The 21,576-nt window shown below is 43.5% G+C and overlaps 1 protein-coding gene across 1 annotated transcript in view; it reads right to left on the bottom strand.

Annotated features, from left to right (window-relative positions):
- The window catches only part of BCAS1 (brain enriched myelin associated protein 1), a 41,365-nt gene extending 28,985 nt beyond the window's left edge, over positions 1 to 12,380 (bottom strand). The window contains exons 1-4 of the mRNA XM_042884952.1: positions 12,363 to 12,380; positions 8,600 to 8,673; positions 8,406 to 8,487; positions 2,531 to 3,111 (exon numbers count right to left, since the gene is read on the bottom strand). Of these exons, the coding sequence (XP_042740886.1) occupies positions 2,531 to 3,111; positions 8,406 to 8,487; positions 8,600 to 8,668 (732 nt within the window). The 5' untranslated portion in view covers positions 8,669 to 8,673; positions 12,363 to 12,380. The remainder of the gene's footprint in view (positions 1 to 2,530; positions 3,112 to 8,405; positions 8,488 to 8,599; positions 8,674 to 12,362) is intronic.
- Between the last annotated feature and the right edge of the window lie 9,196 nt (positions 12,381 to 21,576).

Below are 21,576 nucleotides of genomic sequence, written 5' to 3'. Positions count from 1 at the left end.
TCTGAATGTAGTTTTGTAGACCACAAAAATAAAGAGTGTTTCACCAAACACAGAATGTTTGTGCAGCTCTTAAGCTACAACTGTGGAATCTCTCTTACTTACCAGCAATGCTGCTTGTTATGTGCTGGCACTCAACTCAGGGAAAGTCGTCTTTTTCTTTTACAAATACTACAAGCCATCATCCAACAAGAAATTAAAGAAACCGTGAGCAGTAATATCTGGATTTTTAGTATGGTTATTTGGTAACAGTTCAGAGTTAAGAAAGTAATTAATTTAGATTTGGCCATTTCTCCATCCTACATGAGAATGTGCAACTCTAGAAGAAACAAAGCAACTGAACTGCAAGGCAGAGCCTCAGCTTTTGTTTTAGGAATGCAGTTGAAGTCTGGCAAATACCAGGAGTGTTCAGCTGCTATTTTTCTCCCAGGAAATGCCCTTGTCAACTGTTTCCCTGTCCCCAGCACATACTCCTTCCTTTGTATATTTGAGGATTGAAAGACAAGAATTATCATCAGAAAATTCAAGGATAAGGTTAAAAATGTCACTCTCCCTTATGATACAGTCCTCCAGATGAGCAGTAGTTCTAATTCATCTGAACTAGCAAAAAAGCTTTAGAATTTCTTGTCCTGTCCCCGTCCCTTGATGGATGCTCATCAGAAATGCCTGATTGGTCTTTCCCATTCACCAGCAAGTCTGTAACTCAGACTCCCAATTAAAGTCACTTCAGCTTATTTAATTAGAAAACATTTCATGCCATGGTCCTTCCGCAGAAAGAACTGTGACCTTTTGCGTTCTGTTTACAGTCTCAGCAAAACAGGAAATGATTTGTCATTATAAAACAGACATTTGCTTGTAAAATATAACTATTCCAGCAAACAGCAAATTTTATGCTGTGTGTTTTAGTCAATATCTGCAGGAGTTTACAACAACAAAAAACTTTGTTGTAATAGCTACAGATAGAAGCAACACATCAGAGAGATTCATTCTGATCCACGTCTGTCTCTGCAGTGAATGACTGGATGTGCTGCTAAGGCTGAGACTGCAGATGCCTTACAGTAACATGTAGAGATGAGATACTGGTGGTGGGTTACACTTCCAAAACACAACGATTAAAAGCGTCACCTAAGTCTTATGAACTAATCTTTAAAGATATTTCAATTTTTACATTTATACAAGTAATGAGATCACCTCTATTTTATATTTCCTCAAACGTGAAGTAGAAGAATAGAAGTTAAGAGGTGCTTGGGAATAACGTGTCCTGTCAGTTCTAGCTGTGAGCATCCTCTGAGCCATGTTCAACATTATTTTAAGCAGTTTCAGTGCAGCAGTGTTATTTGAAAGCCCAAAGTAATCAGATAAAAACCATCACCTTTAAAGTAACATTTAGAGATTCCATTGAGGGGAGGACATGCAGCCAGTGCCTCCCTCCTGTTCCCAGCCCTGCAAGGACTTGCACTAGATCCTAAGTAGTACAGACTGGCACCATTCCAGTGAAACTATTAAGAGCTATGCCACTTACACTCAATCCAAAGACTGAATGTTTTCAACAGTTAGCTGCTGAAAAAAACCAACCCTACAGTATTTTTTACTGATTTCAGACTTACCAGGATGTGTAAAAATCTCACCATCCTGTCCTTGAAAAATAGACTTTATTTCAGATATGCACTGGGGCTGAAGTGAAGCTTTCCTGTAGGCAGTGAACCATACCAGTGATAAGCCTGAGAACTGAGATGTTACACTCATTCTGGTAACAAAGGACAGTAACAAATGGACGACTTCTCACCATTTGTTTTCTATTGCTATCTGTCCTTTGGTTTCAGACAAAAGGATAGCATTTGGGTTACAAAATGGATAGTGCTAGAAGTAACAACACATTTCCTCGATGCGCACACTAAACCCAGATCTGTTCTCAACTCCTCTGCCTGGCAAGCTCTCCATGACAAGCTATCTTATATTGCATTTTGCCTCCTGCAAAATCAGTCCTAAGGACTGGATTTTTTTTACTAGAATTTGTGATGACTAATAGTACAAAAGCTTTTACTACATCTTCCTTAACGGAGCTTGCGTGGGACGCAATAAGCAGACGCTGCTCGAGAGAAGCAGCCATTCCACAAGAATTTCTTTAACTATCTGGTGTCAAACTCCAGAAGCACAAGTAACAACTTTACCTTCAGGTATTTTGGCCTTCATTTGTAGATGGCCACTCTTTGCCATTCAGACTACTGAGCGCTAATACTGTTACCTTGCTTGTGCACAGATCAGAGCTGCTGCTGCCCTGCCATGGGTTCCCCTCCCAGGGATTACCTCCAGTAATTTTAAGACTGCCAACTCACTCCCTGACTCATCACTGCAACAGGCTGCCCTGTGCTGTTATTTCTAGTTGTCTTTAACTGTGGCATGGGCTTTCCATGCACTTGATTTTGCAGGAGGGCAGAATGCAATATAAGATAGCTTGTCATGGAGAGCTTGCCAGGCAGAGGAGCTGAGAACAGATCTGGGTTTAGTGTGCGCATCAAGTCCCAGCACTTACCTTCTCAGTCGGGATGCTGTTGGAAGCACTCTGCGGTCCAGCTGCCTCTTGTGCAGTGCTGCGCCCGTCAGGAGCACCCAAAGGCTGCCCACCCTCCTGGGCACCCGGCTGCGCTTGGCTCTTCTCCTTCCCCTTCTCCAGTTTGAAGATCTTGTCAAAAAAGTTGACTTGTTTCGGCTTCAGCACGGCCGCATCCTCTCCCTCAGGTGTCCCTGGCACTGCGGGGCTGCTGAGTTGAGGTGCGGCTGCTGGCAGGGCCTGCTCTGGCTCTTTATGGGTGCTGGGCTGAGGCGCAGCTGCCGGAGGGGAGGCCACGCTGTCACTCGGTGCTTTGTTCACGCCGTGCGCCTCCGAGCTGACATCAAGCTTCGCCAATCCAACCGATGAATCTGATGCTGGGTCTTCAGTACGCCCTGGTACAGACCATGAAAACGCAAAGACAGAGCGGTGCTTTGCAGATGGCAGAGCCCTGCTGGCAGCGCTCCCAGCAGCCTCCCTGCCCACCACGGCAGCACTCTGCTCCTTTGTCTTTGGGGAAGAAGCAGCTGCATTATCCTGTGCAACGCTCTCCTTCACAGCCACTGCAAAGAAGTACGAAACAGTAATTATCCCACAGAGCAAAGAGGTTGTAAGGGTTGCACAATTAAGCATGGTGACCAACCTCCTTAATAAAGTAGTTTAAGATTGGAGCCCCAGCAAGGACCACACAGCACAGCTTGTTTAAAGCCCCTGTTGTTTTCTTGCACTGAGCACAAACTGCAGCTTATCTGTAGGGCCAGCTTGTCTGATTTTCCATCTTGTTGTCCCACACTGGTGTTGATGCAAATTCTATGCTCTGCATAGCCCCTGCTCAGCTGCCAGTGCTGGGTTGTAGCTGAGCTTTTGGGGCACTCACCCTAGCAGGCATGTTACAAGAAACAAATCAGCCCCAACGCCTTCAGCATTCTAATCAAGTGGTCTGGGTGAATTCACTTCATCTGAATATAGGCTACTTCCCAATTAAACTTTAAGTGTTATGCAAAAGTATTGATAAAACTTGAGACAAAGTTCCATATTATACTTTCCATATTACACTTTCCTCTATTGGAGCTGGGCAGAAATAAAGATCAGAAACAGAGGATTGATTTTGTTTCCTGGCTTACCAAATTCCCAAAGGCCTGTGCACTCACAGCCTATTTCACTCAGTTTTCCAAACCTGTTGTCCCCCTGTCTACACTCCATAGAGCCATTTCTCCTTAGAATCTTCTATTTTTTGTAGACTAGTTTAAACTTAATTTGAGCAGTTATAAATCACATCTGAGCTGGACATTGTATGTTTACACGTTGTATTATGCTTTTGTCTCTTTTCATCCTGAGGATAAGACTATCACCTTTCTTTCCTCTGTCAGAAATTCTCACAGAATTCTCCCTTGGGTACATATAACCATTACACTTCAGATTAAGAAAAAACTTTCATCTTAGAGGCATATTTCATGATTGATATTACATTGATGCTTCATTAATATACATGAGGTAAAAATCCCAAGTACTTTATAAACAACGATTAAGGATCTTGTGTTGTACAAGACAAAAGCAACAAGAGAAAATGCTTCATGTCTGTTTAGTGGACAGAAGACTGAATCAGATGCTTATGTAGTGTGAAACCCCAGAAAACAAGAAGTCTTTAAGGAGACAAGCCAGCCTCATGTCTTCAGCTTCTCTCCTTCATTTTGACTGGGATCAATACCAATTTTTACTGTCAATCACTGACACGGACTTCAAGTGTAAATTTAGCTCTACTTAATTATAGCTGGGCAAAATTGTCAGTCTCAACCTAACTTGCTAAAATTCAGTTTAAAAATAGCTGTTTTCGGAGTAAAGTTGAAATTATGTGTAGTAATTATTATAATCTTTAGGCAATATTGCATTGCACTGTAACAGAAATGAAACTCCAGTTGCCAATAAAGCTTGCCTAAAACACCTGTCTCCCACAGTATATATTTCCAATGCTGTTTCATTTTAAAAATGCCTTTTCAAGATAAGGAAAAACGAACATTTTTAGATTGCAAAACCCCAACCTACTGGTTAGCTTTTCACACTAGAGTTACACCAGCTTTCCGACAGAGATGGGCCAGTGTGCTGGCATGTCATCATTTACACATTGAGTGAATTTACTGAAATGCTCTCCAGCTGCAAAGGCAACAGCTGTCAAAGCACAGACTGCCACTGCAAGAATGGCAGCCAAGGCCAGCATCTCAGCAGCCACCAGGAGGCCATGGAATCTGCTTCCAACATTTTACATCTGACATTTGCTTTCTTATTTTTTTGTGCGTGTGCAAAACATGCAGAGAGGCCCAGAGTTCCTCCATACAACATATTCTGCCCAGTAAATAGATGTTTGTTTCTTTGTGCCCTTTAATGAGAAAGTTTCTTGCCCTGAATTGTTACTATTCAAGCAAGAAAATTACTCACGCTGGCGAGACTCCTTTGCCAGTAATATTCTTCTACAATGTTCCACCAAAATCAATTTCAACATACTGACATGCAAAGAAAAGGTGCAAATAATTCAGCTCCCATATCTGCTGAGGCATCAGCTACAGTTTCCCAAACCTCCTGTAGTGCTATATGAGACAAGGAACTGAAGATATAACTACTAATTATAGCTGGAAACTTGGGAAGAAAGCAAAAAGCAAACCCACCTCCAGCTGAAGTAGAAAAAATATGCACTGGAAAATAATTGAAATAAATGCCAAACTTCTGTTTCATGTAAAAGATAAAAAACAAAGCACAGTTTTTATTATAAAAATAGAATATAAGATCACCTTCAACAAAAGTAGCTCATGAACCTATCAAGATACTTTTATCTCTAATTGTAATTGCAGGAATGAAAGACCTGGAAAGCATCGTTGGCATGTGCTCTGCAGCACATCTCTTGTGTCAAAACAGTCCCAAGCACTTCAGAGAAAGTCTGCTCAGACACCAGGCAAAGCAGATCTTCCCACCAGAGAGAGGGTATTAACGTGGTGGGTGAACAGAAGGATTCGATGCATGCCATGTTCACAGCAAACTGCAAAGGAGGAAGTTTTTGAAATCATATTGTTTGGGTGGAAATGTTGCCACTTTGACAACAACATTTTCCAACCTCTTGACAATTTCATTTCAGCCTTTTTTTGCTCCCACAAAGGTTTTCATTTTTAGCCAAAGTCTCTGTTATTGCATGGAAACGTTCAGCAATGTCTAAAAGCATTTCTGTGCAGCACCTCCAGACTGCTTTCCTCACTATAACCCAATTTTCTCTGAATCTTGGTTTGCTCTTTATGTCCCTAGCAGCAGCTTAAGCCACATTCTGGGTGAACATCTATTTTTAATACTCAGGTTGTACAGTTACATCCTCCAGATTCCTTCTTAAAACACAATCCTTCTCCTCAGCCTTTGTTTGCTAGTCTTCTTTCAGCAGCTACATTCACCCTCATAGGCAATACTGTCAGGGAACGTCTTCAGCAAGACCTGTGACGTCTCATGTTTGCAATTTCTTGCTTCCTGCCCTTTATCCTGCTGAGTCTTCCACAGTGCACCTCATTTACAGCTATTGAATGAGGAACAACCTGAATCGCCAAAGTCCTCAGCACTGACACGTCCTGCTGTTGGCTGCTAGCATGTAGTGAACATGCCATAAAACAAGTGCTAGGAGAAAATGGTTCTGTTTTTATTTTGGGGGGTGGGAGGGGCAAGAAACTCATCTGACCAGGGCATTAAAAAAATATGATCTTACTATCCCTGGCTATTTGAATAAAAACCAGTTACAAAGAGATATTCTGTTTAGCAGTGTTATTATAGAACTGCAGCATTATTCTCTTCCTTGGAGGTCAGACAACCACAGAGACAATAGGCATATGTACTCTGTGTGGTTCAAAACCCAGGGATACACTGCTGCTAGCTCTGTCCCCTTCCCCTTGTTGTTAACAGAGCACTTTTATCACTTGAGGTTCAGAAAGGCCAGCAGCAGACATTAGAAGTCATTATCCTTTTGCCACAAAGAAAGATGGCAAGAAGATGTAAAGGAGCCATTGTATTTAAATGGCTTTAAAAGGAGGAAAAGGTGGATGATAGCACTGTGCAATGCCTGCAGCCCAGAGAATCAGGAGAAGCAGGAAAGGCAAGCAGTGGAAAGAATCCCTAAGCCCACACATCTGTCAGCCTGTTTGAGCACAAGCAGTGAAGTCCCCAACCTGCTCACCCAGATGTGAAGCAGATGGTGATGGGGCTCTCCAAAACAGCATCACTTCCCCTAGTCATATTAAGTTAACTTCCACAACTCCATTTTTTCATTATATTAGCAGATATAGATTTCATACACTCATTTATCAACTCTATCATTTAATGCACAGCACATGGTCATATCTGGCAATCTAACAAGATGAAGACCACAGACATATCTGTTATCACAGCCTACTTGCTTCACTTGCCTTTTGCTGCATGAAATAAATAACTGCACTATTTTTTGCCCTTTTTTCCCCCCAATATCAACCAGATTTTCTTGATTAAATTATGAAATCTAGCATGATTGCAGTGGTATCTAAGCAGTAAATGATTCAACTATTCCTTAAACATTAATAAAATTACAGAGTAATATCAACATAGCCTAGTCCAATTCTGCAGCTTGCTACTTAAACTTGTTTAGTAATTACATTAATTAAGGAAACCATTTAAATAAAATAACAACATATGCTTAATTTTACATGTTAAAATTAAAACATGCACTTACTTCTTAAGTCTTTACCTAGCTTTTATTTACTGCCCAGATCTCCTCTGGTTTACACTAGCAGGAGCACACAATGACAGGCTTGTAGTTTTTAGTGGGCAGCCATTTCAACTGACTTCTTTTAGCCAGGTGGCATTAGGAAATTTAGCAGGGAATGGGGCATTCTGGTGGTAATCAGTACCATCTGCTTATTTCCATACCAGACTTGATTATTTTTGTCTACATTTAGATTTTTTCAACTGCATGTAACAGGATGCAACAGGCTGAGAAGTTTTTCTTAAGAACGAATAATAGAATAATATTTTCTTTCCTTACTGAGATTGGAGAGAATTGTTGGCTTTCATTATATTCTGAGACTAGAAAGAAATCTAACGCAAGGAAAATAGTGGTAGAATTAACTTGGCTGGATCTGCAGAGACATGAACTGAAGCAACGCTGCAACAGTGAGTGCTGCTTAATACGGCTCCAGAGCCAATGAGAGGTAGTAGGAGAAATTAATGAGGTGCTGAAGTGTAAGGGGGGAGAGAGAGAGGGAGACATATCTGAGGCTGAGAGCAATTGCCCACCAATATGTGGAGACAACGTTTCAAAATTGCTCGCAGCCCGATTTTTAGCACTTAGGCCATGTACTTCACAGCTGATATTCGGAAAGGATGTGAACAAGGAGATCAGGGCTGAGCTGTTGACAGGCACCTTTTCTTGGAGCCCAGGATCCAGCCTGCCTCCAGTAGCATCATACGCCAACCTGGTTGCTGCCCTGCTATCATGAAATAGGTGAGAAATGGAACACTCTTACTGAGGCAGCAACTTACCCACATCCCTCCAAAAGCACCTGATACCTCTCTTCCTTTTCCTGTTCTTTATTTCATACAGGAAAACACTGCAGAAGAGCCAAGCCATGCTGGATTCCATTCTATTTCCAAACTAACATTCACAATTTACACATAAGGGTATATCAGCCACCATCAAACTGTGCTTGCCCTGTAATACTTCGTGCTGAACAGACTCAGAGGTAAGAACTAAAACACGAGTTCATCACTTAACCTGGGACCATACATCAATATTTATTGTTGCTCCAGTATAAAATTCTCTCTTTCATAGCAAAAAGAGACTTAAACGCTCCCTAGTGCATACCTCCACCATTCATTGCAGGAGAATGATCCTGGGCAAATACAGCAGATCCATTTTTAACAGTTGCAGGAGATTCAGGTAGAGCCTGAAATACCAAACAAAACAGTTCTTAGGATTAGATACACCATGAGATTTGAAACATAACGACTGCAGTAAGTTACAGCCAAGGAAAGTGAGTGTAGGCAGCTCTTAATTACCTGATAGCTTATTACTGGACATGGGCAGTCTCCTTCAACTTTCTCTAGGGCACTCCCTGTGTTCCCCATAGTCCCTATGAAGTGAAGAGGAAGGAAAAGTACAATTTTTCTTTCTCATTTATATCAGTTTACCAAGTAATTCAAATTGAGAGACAACCAATGTCAATAGACTTTGATAGGCTGCTTAAACTCCTGATAAGCTCCACCTGTTTTCTCAAAAACACCTGCCCTAGTTGTCAGCCTGCATCAGCAGGACGTGTTCCAGCCTGGTTACTCATAGGGGCTCACAGCTGCTTACTGGAAATGCCATGGATTATGTTCTTCTTTCTTGAAGAAAAGTGGAGGCAGTCACACTTATGTTGTTTGTTAGGACTCATTAAACAGGAAAGAATTGGAGTTAATAGCAAAATAAGGTGAAAAAGACCAAATTATATGAAAGAATTACAGCAGCTTTGTAGAGGTTTACATTTTTGCTGTCGCTTTTTAAATAACAAGAGAGAAAAAAGAAGTGGACGCCCATGGCTATGAAATGTGGGGCGGCTTTGCTACTCAGCTGCAGCTCGTAGATGAGCTGAGTGGTGTTCCCTGGGCTAGCTGCAGCAAGGCAAGGCCACAAATCAGCCCCCATGGTGTTCACTTATAATCCTGGATGTGTTTTTAGAGCTTTTTGCATCTTGTGTTGATACAGCTGCATCACTGCTGCCCATATTTGGCAGGTTAAGACCACTTCTCATGTTCGTACATGTTGGAGTCAAAGCTCTGACTGCACTGCGAGAATAACTTTAGCTAGTTAATTACCATTAGCTCATTAGATAATTAAAAAATTTCAGTCTGAAATACATTTATGTACCCTCTGAATTCTTTGGGACCAGACACATTCCCTGCAAGTGGCAGAAGGCTGAATGTGGAGGAAGGTTCCTGCTGGCTTTGGCTTAGGTTACGCATTAGGCTTCACCAGTGAACAATAAGGAGAGACCTTTCTGAGCCACTCCCTGATGGAGGAAGGTCTCCAAAGAGAGGAAGGTTGAGGGCTGCAGCCAGTTCTAGCCCCAGGGCATAATGCTGGATTCCTGGCATGGGCACCATGAGTGCCAGGTGTCCAGTATTGCTTTGCTGAATGTCTGCATCGATCAGGGAAGTTGTAGTGGCTCAGTGGAACGACTCCTTCCTTAGTGCTTTCATTAAGCAGCCATTGGCAATTGGAGAAAAGGAGGAAAAGCATTGTTCCTTAAAAATTGAATCTCCGAATCAGGAGGAAGCTCTCATTTCAGCCTATGCCTCCAGTGTCTGCTTCCAGTTATTGTTTCAGATGGTGGGTTCTTGCTAACCGCAGTCCATTTGCAGAGAAATTCAGGTCTGGTTTCTATTTTATGCTGCATCGTAGTTGACGTGAAATACAAACTGGGCCTCTCTTCAGGCCTGCTTTTGTCCTCTGAGTGCCCAGTGCTGAGCTGGACACCAAATGATCCCCACCAAAAGATGCTGAGACATGAACTGCAGCCGCCTACACTTGAGAATCACCACACTGATAGCAGCTGTAGCACTGAGCCTTGATTTCAGATGCAGAGTTATTTTTTGTGGGTTTTATCTTCTCAGCTGATATTTCCACTATAAATCAGAACTTCTGATTTATTGTGGAAAACAGCCAACTTCCCCCCCTGGATGTACAATGGCCTCTTGTCCTTGCTACGTAGTTCTGTTTCTTAGCAACATTGAATATTATTCTATTGGAAGAGAAGAAAACAAGATTCAAATCCTACTGCTTACTCTCAGTGGTAAATTTAGTATCTTGTTGAATCTGGAGGATTTACTTTTGTTTTCCATTCCCAAGGCCTCCTGGTTTATGCCAGGAGACAACTTAAGCAGTGGATGGAATATTTGCAGGCTGCATGCTTCCATTTTCGTGTGCACTGTAAAATCAGTGCACATCTGAGAGAAACAAAATCCTGTTTTGTTCTTATTTATTTCTACAATGATTTGTAGCTTGATTCTCAATTGCTTCAGTTTCCTGTTGATGCAGCTCTATTTGCATCAAATAAGTTATCTTTAACTGATAGAGAACAGAGATCACAGGCTCTGATCTCTGGTGTTTTTTCCTGGGAGAAAAATTACCCATCTTCTGCAATCAAGTATATAATACTGACTGAAATAAAACACATACAGTGATTATGGGGGCTTTTAAAATGTTACCCCTCACAAGAAGCCAGAAAAGACTCACAGGCTATTTTTGCTAAAAGACTGGGACTAACTTGCAGTGTAACTGCCCTGGAATACATCCCAGAAGACAGAGCTCCACCATGCATGCACACACATACATTTATATAATATTTTCAGAATTCTACCTCCTTGCAACAGCAGTTGATTATTGCATTGGGATTTAAATGGTGTAAGCAGTATTATGACTGCCTTTTTAGCATGCTCTGGGGCAAAGTGGAAACAGAATGACGGCAAATCTGTGGCTGTTCCTCACAGTACTGAACTCATATCTGGTCCAGACTCTCCAGTAAAATCAGGAAGATTTTCGTGCGTGTCTGTTTCTGCCTTATTTTAACGAATAAAAATGAAAGATCACTGCCACCTACGGACAAAACTGAGAATCGGCAGAGGGGATATCGTACAAAATGGTATCAGGGCAGAGATTCGAGAAGCCAATTGAGCAGTGTCACAGCAATTCACTTCTGGCATCGCACCTAGGAGTTGCCGCTGCAGAGACTATGACTATTTATATTGTATTATTAATCATGGCTATTCATGAGTGCTGCAGGACCCATCGGTGCTGCTGGAAGATGCTCATGAAAGCAGGAAGGGATCCTGATGCAAGAACACGTTTTTAAAATGTGAACAAACCCTCAAAAGTTGAGAGGAAATGGAGTCAGAACATTCTCATCCTTAGGGTTCTTTTCTAGATAGGGATTTTGTGATTAACTTCCAAAGATATTATTTACCCTCATGGGGGGTGGGGGGGCTCACAGCCCTGCTGGAATGTAACCGGACTGGTTTGGAAGGAACACTGCCAGTCTGCAGCTCAGACACAGCTCAGAAACCCTTCCTTGCCCAGTTAATGTTTCACTGCTCCTATCGTGGTAAAAGAATCCAAATGTCAACTTGTACTTTAAGGATTATTTTTATGTTACACAAACTGTAGAATGCCTCAAGCATGAACTCCACACTAGGTAAAATTTGCTGTTTTTCTCTCATTCTCAAAAGGCTTTGTTTTGCTCTCAACAGTGCAGTAAGCATTTTGAGAACTAAGAAAATTACAGCAAAATCTGTGGTCTGCTGGGCACTCTGGTTAAAGCCAGGTGCTGACATTCACAATATATTGACCAACCTACAGCACTACAATCACCTGTGTCACACTGTTTGTTAATATAGAAAGTACAGGCAGATTCCACTGATTCCTCACTAAAACTTGTCATATGTTATACTTAAATGTCAGAAGAGAGCAAAGATCAACTTCAACCAGTTCAGTTTGTGTATCATTTCATTATAGATATGTCTGCTCCATAAGCATTGGAAAAAGACCAAGAAAACCTCGCATAATTTCCAGAGGCAGTCATGGACCTAACATGCACCAATTCACACAAAGAGCATCTATATCATGTCCTCAGGGTGAGGGCTGGATCCAGTACTCTCCAGTACCTCTCTATAGCCTGCCTCTTGGGAATGGGTGAATATGGGGCTGTGTCCAGGCAGAGAAGCATTGCTCCTGCTGTGATGCAAGTGGAGCCAGGCAAGCAGAGGGTTTAGTCTGTCTCCTTACCTTTCTTCTGTGCAGATCTCAATTGCTCCCTGGCAGGAAAAGATAACTCAGACACGTGCTGGGTATGATGAAACCAGGCGACAAATAAATCTAAGGATTGTCAGTGACCACAGAGGAGAAATGAACAGACAATGGACAGCAAAATGACAGAAGGAAGGATTGAGTTGACTCACCCACAGCAAACAAGAAACACCCAAGAACAACTCAAGCTGCAGCCAGGCAGCTGGCCGTGCATTCAGGACATGCAAAATTACAGTCTTTGAGGCTCTGCAGGCAGTTTTTAATACAATCCCTTCAGCCACTTTGCATTGTAGTCAAATGGGAAAAGCAAAATTGTTCAAACATTCACACCCCAGTTTCAGGGTGGGAACAGCTCAACAATGGCACAGAGGTGAACAATCCCAACCCGGATGGTAGACACACTCTATCAGAAAGCAGATCCTTTTATGCTTCTGTCTTTGCAGAAAATACGAACGCACAGAAAGGGAAAATTCGTACTAAATATGTTAATGCCTAAAAATAATAAGTTGAGGACTTGTTGGAACTTCCAGACCCCCTTAGCAGGAAGCACATGCAGTACCCAAGTGTGAGACAGAAGTGGCAGCAGAAGAAGACCAAAAGCAAAGCCAAGAAGAGCACAGATGAGAGCAGAAGCAGCACGAGTTACCTCAGGGAAGGCACCCAGCACTCAGGGACCAGCACTGCTTGGGGCAAGGAGCTGCTCGTGTCCACGGCTCTGCCCTGCTCTGCCCCAGCCCTGGCACTGTGCACACAGTGGGTGCAAACACACAGAGGGAGGGGTACTCCTCCTTCCCAGCCCTTTGCGAAGGGTGTTCTGTTCTCCCTGGCCACCCAGACCTGTACAAATGCATACCTAAGTTTATGGCTTTGTGGACAGCCATTGCATGTTGGTGCTGGAAATTGTGGCTTTGGGATGGACACAGGAAAACCCCTTCCAAACATGGGTGTTTCTCACAGTGAGGAATAAAAAAGTGAATTTAATGGCATGGCTCTTTGCTGTACTTAAAGAGGATCTTCATATTCTTCCATAGTATGCAACTGACCAAGCACTTATATCTTAAACCTAATGGCACAATGTGCTCATCCCTCATGCGAGTCACTGAGCCCGCACTGGGGTGCCTGAAGCAGGAATGGACCTTTTTCTTCTGTGCATTCATACCTCCTCATAAAATAAAACTGTTGCATGAGCTGGGGGTTCCCAGAGGTTCTCTTTAGGCTTGCTTTCATCCCAGCACAAATTGCTTAACTGTCAGCTTCAAGTGTTCAAATACATTAATCAGCTTGTTTCAAGTTGGGTTATCCACAGAGTATGTGTCTCAAGAAAGAATTAAGTTACAGTACCAGTGCAATACCCTCAAATTTTCCCTACTGACTTGCTCCTATCATGTAGGCAGCACTGTTTCTCTGTGTCACTGTTTTTGAACATAATTTTGCTACTGACCATGATAAAGAAACAGAAACAGATCTGTAACAAGGGTGATGCGCTGGCGGCTGGTGGTTGCAGGTGTTTCAGATGATGGCAAAGAAAAAACATACATGAAAGCAGTGCTTCAGATTACATCCACCAGCTCAGCAGTGTGGGAAGATGAAGGAATATTCTGATTCCTTCAAGTCTTTGAGCATTAGGTCGAACGCCTTTGTCATTTTTTCTTTATTTCATCATTTTAGATGCTGCAAGCCTTTGTCTACAAGCTCAGAAGATATCCAAATTCAGTCTCATTATCCTGTCCATCCTGTGTCTGGATGATACGTGTCATGGTGGCCAGCAAACTTACTGCAGGCTCAGGCACAGAACACCAACTTGGCTATAAAATCAGTCATCTAGTCAGTGACTCTGGGCCTGCTTCTGTTTGCTTTTTATTTTGGTCATTCACATTGCATTTAATTATTGTTATGAAATAATTTTGAAATGCAACATGTAAACATTTCTTTCCACAAATACTTCATTCCTTTTAAAATGTCAGCAAGATTCAGTATATGCTTGCAATGTATGTTGCTTTCCTTGGATTTATTGCTCCTAAAGAGTTATCAAAGTCAGACACAACTTAATGAGTATCATATACTTACCTACCTTATGGGATGTGCTGTGAATATAAGCAAGACTCCACTCCCTTTCAAGAAACGTTATTCTTAGAACTGACTGGTAACCAGATGGCAGCATTGCTGAAGGGTGTCTGCTTGCTTTCCTTTATTTGCCACAGCCACAGAAACATCCTGTGTGCTCACCAAGGGCAGACCAGAGGTGCCCATGGCGAAGCACTGCCTGCTTCACTGTTCTGGCAGAGATGGAGAGATGAGCAGCAGTACAACCTCAGCAATGCCAGAGGGAGCCAAAAGAAGGAACTGCAGAACAGCCGAGGGAAGGAAAAATTAGGCAGTAATCCAGGTGAATTTTGACAGCTTCAGACAAAACACCAGCGATACTTTGACTCAGCCTTTCCCATTTTAATCCCAATAAAATGAGTGAAGTGAATCATGGGCTTCCTCTTTCTTTCCCACAAGGGAGGACCAGCCCAACATTCACACTGCCCAATTTCCCTGTTCCCAAGGTCCGTCAGCCACATCCAGTCTCGTGCCAGCTGAGAAGGAGGAGTGGGTTGGACAGACAGGCATAGGGTGACACACAGGGCTCAAGGTCTGTGAGGTTTTCCCTGGTATGCTGGCTGAGTAACATCTGTAAGCACCATGTTGTGAAATAAAAGATGTTTCATGTGCAGTGAAAAAACCCGGGTTCATTGAGTGCAATTTCATTCCTGGCCAAGACTACAGGAGAAAGGGAAAATTAAGTATATTTTTGCCTTGTTTAGCCAAAGAAAGAGGCTGATCTCTTGGGATTAGAGATCTGCATTAGTGATGTGCTGGAGTTGGTGAGATAGAACTGTTTCTCATGGTAACTGGATAAATCCATCAGGAGCTACGTAACCACCTCCCTTTCTGTGGTTTTCAGCTTAATCTAGATGTCCAAACCACATCTAATATCATCCATCAGTCTCAATGGGAATTTTCTGCAGTGAGAATGCGAGAATGTTTGCCCAGTGCAACACTTAGTACCCTGTTTCAGAGAAAGCTGTCCTGGCTGTTGCATGTTGGTATAATCATCTCAGAGACTGGGAGAGACCCCAGCTTCTAACACTTCAGTGTGGGTGGTAAACAGCAAAGGGCACAGAGTGAACCTGAGGCCTCAAAAGCAGTCTTGCATTTCTAGGAAACTTTGAGTGAGACCTCTGCAGTTCTGCTCAGTCAGACCAGTGGAAGATCCTTCAGTAACCCATCGCAGAACAGGTTTGCAGAAGCTTCCAAGCAATCCAGTGTGAGGTTGCTGCAGACCTGGGGCTTCAGCAGCTGATACTCCCCAAAATAGGACACTGGCACTCCTGTACACCTGGAATGAAGTTAATAATCCTTGGAACAGATGTGGGCTTGAAGGATGGTGCAGAGATAGAGTCAGCCATCATCCAGCTGTGCAGATATCTCAGAGCAGGTGCTGTCCTGAGCCAGACTCCAAAGAGTGCATCTGGAGTCCCGTCCCTCCAAAACCTGCACTGGTCTGTCAGAGTAACAGGGAAAACTGTTTCTACTTAAGTTCTGCTTAGAATCTAAAGATTATTGGATCTGACTCCTTTACAGTTAGCAATTCCTACTTATTACTAAGAAATCATGCTTTCAGCAATTAGGTTTCCCCCACTGTCTCATATTAATTGTTGAATCTGTCTTGTATTTAGCCAGTGCAGCCTGAATGGGTAATGAAAGGCAGTGAGTAATTGCTTCAGTGCAGGGAGCCGTGTGGGTAAACCAGCAGTAATCAGTACCATGCTCACAGCTTCGCAGTGGCTTCGGTGAGCGCAGCTGTGGCTGCAGTTGCTGTGCTCCTGCTCCAAAGCAATTCCACCAGGCTCGGAGGAATTCCTCCGGCCTCACTGCAGTGTGAAGGCAGAATCTGGCTCATGTTCAGCTGACGCACCATGAGGAATGAGAGCCATTCGTCAGACAGCTTACCGGATGGAACCAGAACGTGATTTTCCAAGCCGTGTGTCTCAGCCTCTGGTTTCTCCAGAGGGTCATTGTGGTTCACAGTGCCGATGGAGGAGGAGAATTGGTAATCTGTTATTCTCTGCTTTCCTCATCCAACGTCAGGCTCCTGATGTCGCTATTTTTTTTTCAAAGAGGGAGAATTACAAAATATATACCAGCCATTTCTTCATGTGGGAGCTTCTGGAACAAAGAAAGGTTACTGTGTCAGGATTGAAACACAGAGGCATTGTACATATAGCTCCTTAGTGGGTGGGACAGGCATCTGAACTACAATTATTCTCCTGTATGAGCATTTTATGTTTCCATCAAATATGCACTGATGGTAACAATACTATGTTAAATATTTCACTTCATTAATACAGTTTCTGCAAAGGCTGCCTCATTGCTTTCGGCAGCTGTCACAGCTTAGGAGCCTGCAGGATGCACATTACCCCATCAGTCTATCACCCTTCCTCCTCCCAAGGCTGAAATATGAAATGTGAGGAGCCTGGAGTACTCAAAAAGACTTACTATAGACAGTGTGTACTATGCTTTGCTTTACAGAGAAACTAGTGAGGTCACAAACTGTGAACCTGCAGCTGCACCAGTAGTAAGAGAAGCAGCTTATGAAAGAGGGCGCTTGACCCATGTGGATCGTATCTGTGATGCTCTGCTGTCCTTAGAAGGAGCCAGGTATGGGGCCAAGATTGCGCCAGTGGATGAAGGGATGGGATGGTGTGGGGTTCCACCCTAAATTTCCAGCAAAGTGCAAGTCCCCACATCAGAATTTGTCTTTGCAAAGACCTGGTGCCAGATGTGGGCAGTGACCTGGTGCTAGCAGTCCTGCCCTCTGCCATGGTTTAGATCCCCATCAGCCCTCATGTCTTTGGGCTGAGATACCTCCTACTGACATTCGTCCTCCAAGAGATCAGTGCTGAAATCACAGCTCTCTGATATTAATTTTGCAGTAAGGACTAATGTTCCCTGAGGCAGAAATGAAACTGCATCGACTTTAATTTGTCACATCTCAAGTTCCAAAAAAAGGACATCCAGACTCTCAAAGAAATACAGAGAATTTTTTTCCATTTCAAAGATGAACCCGAGCCCAGCTGATGTCTTGCTCTGCAATAGCTTGTTAAACTGCTTCCCCTGGATGTCCTTTTTTCAAGGTGGCAACTCAATGCTGAATCTTTACTTCTCTGTCCTTTAGGACCAGTTGCAATGACATTCTCCTGCCTGCTGCCCCACTGCAGACCTCATAGCACCAGAACTGCAGTTGGCAGCCAAGTATTGGATGGCAGGCTTCTTCCTGAGCTCCTTGGTAAACATCAGAGGGTTTGTCTGAACGGAGGTACTGTGTTAATCTGTCACAATATTCTACATTACATTAGCAAGTGGATTAGAGGTGCCTAAATAAATGTAATAGCAGGTTTTTCTTGCAGCACAGGTGGACTTGTGGGATTTAGGAAACACATATTTTGCAGTCGGACTCTTTGGAAGCAGCTCATTATGTAGATGCATGATCAAAATAGCATTCACTTGTATTTCATTGATTTTTAATGTCGTAAACTTTAGATGCACCCCCATTCTATGTCTCTATATTGTCGAGATTACAAGTGCTGTGTTATAATGTCAAGAAGCCTTGTGTATTCTTAAGAATCAACACTTAGGAAACACAATAAAACAATGTGGGTGATAGCAGAGTGAGTAATGCTCTCAGGAGCAAGCCAATTGTGGATCAGGTAAACAAACGAAGCCTGGGAGTAAATGTGGGTTGGGTGAAAACACCTAACAGTCTTGTTGGTACAGAGCAATTGCACTTTGCCTTTGGGACAGGTGCCAACAGGAATGTCCCCAAGGTAGAAAAGCATGCCTGCTGGCTAACTGCAGTGGTGGCTTGGGCGGCACTGGGCAATGTGCAGAGGTGGTCTGGGTGCTGCCAGCCCTCTGCTGCTTCTCCAGATCCAGATGGGAGAGTTGCTGCTGCCTGCAGCCCCTCCTAAAGGTCCCAAGCATGGAGCAGGAGCTCTGGAGAGGTGATGGGTTGCTCATTGTGAGCACAGGACAGGCGTCCTCCTGTCTGCACCAGGCTGTGCTTGGGTGCTCATGTGGACATGTAGGGATAAGTGAAGGTACAGCGTAGGCTGACTGTCAGTCTCAGCGCCATAGGAACTCCACAAAGGCAGATGTGAGATGGCATGGTGAAAGCACAGCCATCCTGGATTTATAGGCATCTGTTCCTATTCAAGGAGTGCCAAGATTTTACCTCAGATTTCTGCTGAGAAATTCAGATTTCTGCCAGAAGGAATTCATTCTTTCCCAACAAACATCTCTTCCACTGCAGAGAAGCAAGCATCCACCTGTACGCCTCCAGCTGTCAGCAGGAATACTTACCTGGGGGAGGTGATAATCTGTTTCACATCTTTTCACAATAACAAAAGGCTTATTGCCAGCTTTGCCCCTTTTATTCCTCACCACCTTATCCTCTTTAGCCTCACGACCCTCTGCACGGGGTGGGAAGCCACCTGGGCTGATGTGTACATGGCACATAATGCAGGGCAATGTGATTCAGAACTGTGATTTCTAAGAATGGCATTAAAAAAGTTGTGGCTTCTGCTAATGACTTTTGTAGAGAAACACTGTTCTGTTGCATTATAAAGAGCAGAGATCGGGCTGCTGCTGCTACTGAGGTGTTTCTTTCATGGATAGGAGCCAGTTTGCTCGATGTACTTAATTTGCAAATTACCAATGCGTTCAATTATACTCGATTACTAACACAACTTTAGAAGTGTTTTTTTTTTTTTTTTTAATTATTCTAAATTAGAGTGAGGATGGCAACACTGAAATAAATATATATATAGTGTATATATATAACCACTACATATATATATATAAACACAACTCCCAGAGTGCAGCCATTCCAAAATAGGAAAACGAGGGGGGAATTTGGTCCTATGGAAGCACTTTCCCCATTCCGGCCGCAGAGGAGCAGCAGTGAAGGCGGTTCCTGCTGTCCCACCCCGGCAGATGGCAGCGTGCGAGCGCCGCGAAAGGACCGAGCCCAAAGCGCAGGGATGGGGCACCCGAGCTGCCCAGCACCCAGCACTGGGATGGGGCATCCGAGCTGCCCAGCTCCGGGATCCGCAGCGCGGCATCCATCCGTGCGGATCAGTTCCATCTGAGATCGCTTTGGATCCGAACTTTGCTGCTGTGTGACCGACTGAAAGGAAGTGGCTGAAGGGGCAGAGCTGGGAGTGCTGCAGATGCTGAAGCTGAGTTCTGCCAGTGTCCGTGTGCATCTCAGCAGGTGATCAGGGACGTTTTGCAAAGGGAGGTTAATAGTGGAGCATCTGTTCCTGACCTCCCGCACGAAAGAGAAATTTCAAACCAAAGCCATGTAAATAATGAGCTCAGTGAGTGAAAAAATTACTCAGAGATAACTTAAAATGAAAATATTTCCCCCCCAAAAAAGGGAAAAAGAAATCTTTGGTTCATCTGGATCATCTGGAAGACTTTATTTGACCAGAAACTATGATTAAATAGGCCATATTGAATTCATTTCAAAAGAAAATAAAAGCCCTCAAATTAAACAAAACAGAACGCAAAAAGAAAAAGGAAAAAAAAAAAATAAAGAAAAAAGCCACAAAACAAATGTCACGAAATTACAAACTGAGAACAAAACCTTTGAATTCATTGGAATACTTTCCCTTAACTTTTTTCTTCCAGGACTTAAGCAGCTTCATCCACATCTAGGAACAAGTTCCCTCCAGCTCTTTCCTGATGAAACAATTACCTGCTGAAAACAAGTTGCCCGTTCTCATTAATCACGGATGCGATTACTCAGCTCAGAGTGTGGCACTCACACTTAATGCACATCTGCCATGCAAACTGACCCAAATCCCTTTGTATTCCTCTATTTACAGATTGGCTGAGCCCACATGTGGCAGCACGAGACCTAAATCCCCGTGGGGAGGCAGGCAGGAAGAATGTCATCCTCTATTACCGTTGCTGTGACAGCAGATACGTAACTCTTGCCCTTGTGCATATTTACAGAAGGAATGCCCTCAGTCAATGGGAGTCTGTTTTTTGGCAAAGCCTTTACTGAGTGCTGCTACTGCAAATTCTGCAAGTGGAATTGGGAGAATGTATGCCTTGCTGGTTATAGCCACTGATGCAGGCAGCTGGACTGAGCACTGCTGCTCTACTACAGGCAAGGATTCCCAGGGGCTGAATTCCCACCTGAATGACATTTCCCATTTCCCTGTGAGTTGGGAGAACTGCAGGAGGAAGCAGCCAGCGGTGTGAGGCAGAGGGGAGATGTGTGAGGGACACTGTTGGGGAAGCAGTATCTGGGGAGGCAAAGAGTGTCAGCCAGCACTTCCCCCTGATGCTGCCTGCTGTAATGGTGAGTGACTCACAGGGAGTGCCTGCAATGCTGCTGCTGCTTTGCATTTCACTTTCCCCATCAATCTGATTAGAAAGGTCAGCTACACTTGTCACTTGTCACATTTCAACCAGCATTTCTTATGGACTTGGGGATTTGGGGATTTAATCATTAGAGCAATACTGTAGGTATTGCTGTGCTGTCATTTGTCTCCTTCCTATCCCTGATAAGCTGGAGCAGTGAGGTGAATGCTGTTCCTCCTGCCACACCTGTCCCTTGCAAGCCTCAGCACCTTGCACTTTTAGACCTGGTATCTCTTGTTTTCCAAAGTCATCGTGGTCAGTGTTTGTTGCAGAGGGCGTAGGTTGGACCACAGCACCCATGAGGGTGAGATTTCAGAAACATTCCAAGGGGATTGGCTGCCACATGGAAGAAAAATACAGAACAACAGTTACTGCTGGTGTGCATTTAAAATAATGTTAAGTAAAACACTGTAGGTTTTAAGATCTTAACAGAGATTAAGAGACCTCAGTGAAGAACGGGGTGTTCAGTACTCAGCTCAATCCACCATTCTCCTGTTGTGCTTTGGAGGTCTTTGAAGCTCATTACTGGTGACAGTGAGAACAGTGACCGACCAGAGGCCTCATCTGAAAGAGCAACTCCAATAGATCCATAGTCTGATCAGCAGTTTGGGTAGGATCTAGGAGATTCCAACAAGAAGCCACTTTCTTTCATCCTAATTTTATCAAATGGAAGCATTGTATCATCAAAAAAAGTTCCACTGATCCAACAAGCTTC

Source organism: Lagopus leucura, unplaced genomic scaffold (genome assembly GCF_019238085.1).
Source record: "Lagopus leucura isolate 7727_CA_CO unplaced genomic scaffold, USGS_WTPT01 Super-Scaffold_100047, whole genome shotgun sequence".
In the NCBI taxonomy this organism is placed as follows: domain Eukaryota; kingdom Metazoa; phylum Chordata; class Aves; order Galliformes; family Phasianidae; genus Lagopus; species Lagopus leucura.
Note: the sequence above shows the minus strand (reverse complement) of the source record. Positions and strands in the feature narration are given on the sequence as shown.